The sequence below is a fragment of the Setaria viridis genome, chromosome 8 (genome assembly GCF_005286985.2).
Source record: "Setaria viridis chromosome 8, Setaria_viridis_v4.0, whole genome shotgun sequence".
Lineage (NCBI taxonomy): Eukaryota > Viridiplantae > Streptophyta > Magnoliopsida > Poales > Poaceae > Setaria > Setaria viridis.
Window position 1 is genome coordinate 30,402,198 of NC_048270.2, and position 4,953 is coordinate 30,407,150.

At 41.6% G+C, this 4,953-nt stretch overlaps 1 protein-coding gene across 1 annotated transcript; it reads left to right on the forward strand.

Moving 5' to 3' along the window:
* The first annotated feature begins 362 nt into the window (after window positions 1-362).
* LOC117867112 (receptor kinase-like protein Xa21) lies at window positions 363-4,726 on the forward strand. The gene is made up of 2 exons (XM_034751454.2): window positions 363-3,583; window positions 3,907-4,726. Exons 1-2 carry the CDS (start codon window positions 829-831, stop codon window positions 4,272-4,274), a joined length of 3,123 nt encoding a protein of 1,040 aa, XP_034607345.1. The 5' UTR covers window positions 363-828; the 3' UTR covers window positions 4,275-4,726.
* Window positions 4,727-4,953: the final 227 nt, after the last annotated feature.

Below are 4,953 nucleotides of genomic sequence, written 5' to 3' on the forward strand. Positions count from 1 at the left end.
GCAGGCGGGCCAGGCTGGCTGGGCCAGTTCGGCTTGCTTGGCTGCACACGGTTGGGGGTGGTTAGAGTGGGCTAGGCCAGTTCGGCTTCGGGCTAGCTTGGGTAGGGTAGATGTTAGGTTAGATTTTGTTTTTATTTATATTTAGTTTGCTTATTTTTTAATCCAACAAAATCCAAAAGGAGCCAAATCAAACTAGCACAAAAAGTTCTGAAATTAAATTGAGATTTAATTTATTAGGGAATTTCTAGAAGAGAGTAGAATTTGTCCTTCATTTTCAAGTGAGCGCATAATTCAAACAATTTTTTCTAAATTTCACTCAATTTAATATTTCAAATTTTGGAATATTACAAGAGGTTAGAAAGAAGATGGTGTTTTTTTTTCCAATGGGGAATGCGCCATTAAATTTCCAGCTCCTGCCAAAGACTGCCTCGCGGCTAGAGCCTAGATGACAGGGAGACAGATGACGTGTTTCTAGTGGGAGAAAGCACCTTTTCCCGTCAAACACGACAAAGTGGAAGTCAGTTCCACACGGCATTACTGTCCCAACTTGCATCTATAGCAAAAGAACATTGACCAAAGACTAAAGGACCCTTCTATCAAGGCTACGCTTTGGTGGCGCCCGCATGCCGGAAGACTTAGAAACCCGCCCGCTACGCTTTATTGGCCAAACTCTGGAGGCTAGATGAAGACGACCTGTTGACCACTGATGTCTCAACCCCGATTTAGAAACTTGTATATAAATACACATCTACCTTCTCTTCCTGCAGGATCAATAGTATCTAGGAGGGCAAGTGTGCTCTTGTAGGCTGTAGCCCCACATTTTCATCGATGCAGGAAGCGATGACATTGTTCTTCTTCTCTTTGTTCTTCTTCTGTTCCCATGCTCTGGTGTCTCTAGGGAGCAGCAATGCCACCGGTGATGAGCTCGCGCTACTCTCATTTAAATCCATGCTGTCGAGCCCGTCCAAGGTCTCGCTGGCATCATGGAACATGTCCAGTCACTTCTGCAGCTGGCAAGGAGTCGTTTGCGGTCGTCGGCATCCTGATAGGGTTGTCTCGCTGCACTTGAGCTCCTTCGACCTCTCGGGGCGCATCTCACCGTTCTTGGGAAACCTGTCATTTCTCCAGAAGGTTGAACTTGGCAACAACCAGCTTGTTGGGCATATACCGCCTGAGCTCGGTCGTCTCAGCAAGCTTCAGGAGCTGAATTTGAGCACAAATTTTCTCCAAGGAAGCATTCCTGTAGCCATGGGAGGTTGCACCAACCTCATGGTGCTGGATCTGAGCAACAACCAACTGCAAGGTGAGATCCCATCCGTGATAGGTGCCAGCATGAAAAATCTTGTCCAGCTTTACCTTCGAAAGAATCTTTTGACAGGAGTGATTCCCCAATCTCTTGCTGAGTTGTCATCGATTGAATCATTGTTTTTATCCCACAACAATTTAGATGGTGAGATACCATCTGCTTTGGGCAACCTCACAAACCTCTTGTCTATTGGTTTTTCTAACAACATGCTTTCAGGAGCTATCCCTTCATCTTTGGGTATGCTGCCAAATTTATCTGTGCTCAGCGTAGGCTTTAACAATTTAACTGGACCAATACCCACTTCTATTTGGAACATTTCATCATTGACAGTGCTTTCTGTCTCACGAAATATGCTAAATGGAGCCATACCTCCTAATGCGTTCGATAATCTTCCCAATCTCCAGATGTTATACATGGACCACAACCACTTCCATGGCCATATCCCTGCCTCACTGGCTAATGCTTCCAATCTGTTCATGATTGTCCTTGGTGCAAATCCTTTTAGTGGCATTGTTCCCAAAGAGGTTGGGGAGTTAAGAAATCTTAACCGACTAGTGCTCACGGATTCTTTAGTTGGAGCCAAGGAACCCAAAGATTGGGAATTCATAACTGCATTAACAAATTGCTCCCAGCTAGAGGTTTTAATACTGGGTATTTGTGAGTTCACTGGAACCCTTCCTGATTCACTTTCCAATCTTTCCACTTCGCTAAAAATTCTCTCCCTCTCAGCAAATGCAATTTCAGGAAGCATACCCAAAGATATTGGTAATCTCTTCAACCTACAAGTCCTTGACCTTGCCTATAACTCTTTCACAGGAAATCTTCCGTCATCCTTGGCTAAGCTTAAAAACTTGCAAAAGTTCTTTGTAAATGATAACTATATTAACGGATCACTCCCATTGGCAATAGGAAATCTCACATACTTAATTTCACTGTACTTAATGTCTAATGCCTTCAGCGGTAGGTTGCCAAACACACTTGCAAATATGACAATGCTGTCGGAGCTTTATCTTGCTAATAACAACTTCATAGGCACAATTCCTAGTGGTTTATTCAACATATCCACACTCTCTATAGGTTTGGACCTATCTTATAATAGCCTGGAGGGATCAATACCACAAGAAATAGGAAATCTAAAAAGTCTAGCCAAATTCAATGCAGAGTCAAACAAATTGTCAGGGGAAATCCCTGCCGCCCTAGGGGAATGTCAAGGTCTCCAGTATCTCTTCCTCCAAAATAACATCTTAAACGGTAACATCCCAGGACATCTTAGTCAACTGAAAAGTCTACAAAGTCTTGACCTCTCAAGCAATAATTTGTCTGGTCAGATACCAAAGTTCTTAGGCAATCTTACCATGCTATCTTACCTAAACCTTTCATTCAATAATTTTATGGGAGAGGTACAAACTTTTGGTGTATTCGCTAATGCTACTGCAATCTCAATCCAACACAATGGCAAACTTTGCGGTGGGATGCCTGCTATGCATTTGCCTCCATGTCCTTTGCAGTTACCAAAGAACAAACATAAACTCCTAGTGATTCCTATTGTTACTTCTCTCGTTGGAACATTAATCATCCTTGTGTTGCTCTACAAGCTTCTTACTTGGCATAAAAGAAACAAAACGGAAATCCCTTCAACTACAACCATGCAGAGACAAAGACACCCACTTATCTCTTATTCAGAGTTGGTGAAAGCAACAGATGGTTTTTCAGCAACAAATTTGTTGGGTTCTGGTTCATTCGGTACCGTGTACAAAGGGGAGCTAGATGGTCAATTGGGTGAAAGCACGAACGTTGTTGCTGTGAAGGTGCTAAAACTTCAAACTCCTGGGGCCATGAAGAGTTTTGTAGCTGAATGCGAAGCACTACGGAACTTGAGACACCGAAATCTTGTCAAAATAGTTACAACTTGTTTGAGCATTGATCATAATGGGAATGACTTCAAAGCAATCGTGTATGAATTCATGCCTAATGGCAATTTAGAAGGTTGGCTACATCCTGACACAGATGGGCAAATGGAACAGAAATTTTTGAATCTGATTGAGAGGGTGAGCATACTACTCGATGTGGCTTTTGCATTGGATTATCTTCATTGTCATGGTCTAGCACCTGTTATACATTGTGATCTTAAACCTAGTAATGTGCTCTTGGATGCTGATATGGTAGCCCATGTTGGAGACTTTGGACTTGCTAAAATTCTTGTTGAGGAAAGCTCAACTGTTCAACAGTCCATGAGCTCGATGGGACTTAAAGGAACAATCGGTTATGCTGCCCCAGGTTAGTCTAATACATATTTCCTTCTTTTCAATGCTTATGGTTTGTATTGTTTGCGTTTGTTTTTTCTCAATGTCATTATCAAATAAAACTTTGCTGATGCCCTCATGATTTATATTATTTGCCTTTGTTGACGCTTGGTGACAGAGAAACTCAGATGATTTGTGGAAGTGAAATTTTATACTTTTATGTGAGGCATTTTTTTTGTTTTTGTAATACTACAACTGCAATATAAATTTACAATTGTGCACATCCTAAGTATCTTTATTTTTCGAGGACGAGCATGCCTCAGATGTCTAATATTGCCCAAACATTTAATGCAACAGAGTATGGTGCTGGGAATGTGGTTTCAACAAATGGAGACATCTACAGTTATGGAATTCTTGTGTTAGAAATGGTAACTGGTAGGAGGCCCACAGATAGCACCTTCAGGGAAGGATTAAGCCTTCGTGAATATGTTGAGCTGGCCCTGCATAATGGAACAAGGGACGTCATTGACATGCGTCTGTCGTTGAGCCTCGAGAATGAATTTCAGGGTGTGGGTGGGGGTGATTCATCGCAAAATAGAAAGACTGATTGCCTGATTGCCCTACTTAAACTTGGATTGTCGTGCTCTGAGGAATTGCCATCCAGTAGGATGCCAACTGCAGACATCATCAGAGAGCTGCTTGTCATAAAAGGATCTATCTTGTAGGCAATGCAGAACATGAATATGGAGAAGCACCAATTTTTAGATGGTTCAAACTGGTTCCTGGCGCAGCTAGAATTCATGGATAACAGATGATTCGTCAACGTATCCAGTTCATGCCGATGGTTTCATCATGCTTAATGTTATACAAGTGTTATTCCTGTTGCTCTCTGCTCGCTGGAGTTGCAGCAGTTCAAACTTCAAATAGTCTGTACATTGAGTACCCTTTTAATATTGTATCAAGATTGTTGGATAAAGTCGTTGATCAGAGCTGACAAGATGTTGATCCCAGGGCATGCTTTCAGAAATTCAAAATAACTGAGTTACCATAGCTTTGCTAAACTCGTGGTTTAATTTTGTAGTACTCATTTTTTGGGGTTAATTTCTAGGGAGGCAGTATTTTCAGTTTTACAAGACCCGTAGGCCCATTATTCACTATTACAAGACCAGTTCGGTTATTTTACTGTCAGTAAGAAAGGAATTGCTCAATGAAATTTCTGAGCTGCATTGCAAGTTCCTGACAATTTTTTTGTATGGATGTTCATCCGTGCAACAGTGGTTACAGACATAATGCAGTAAAACAGAGAACTGCAACTTTGAAGTTTTGAACTATACCAGTAAAAAAGCGACTTTAAACTACAATAAAATTAGAGGAGCATCATTTGAAGCAAGTCTCGCATAAAAT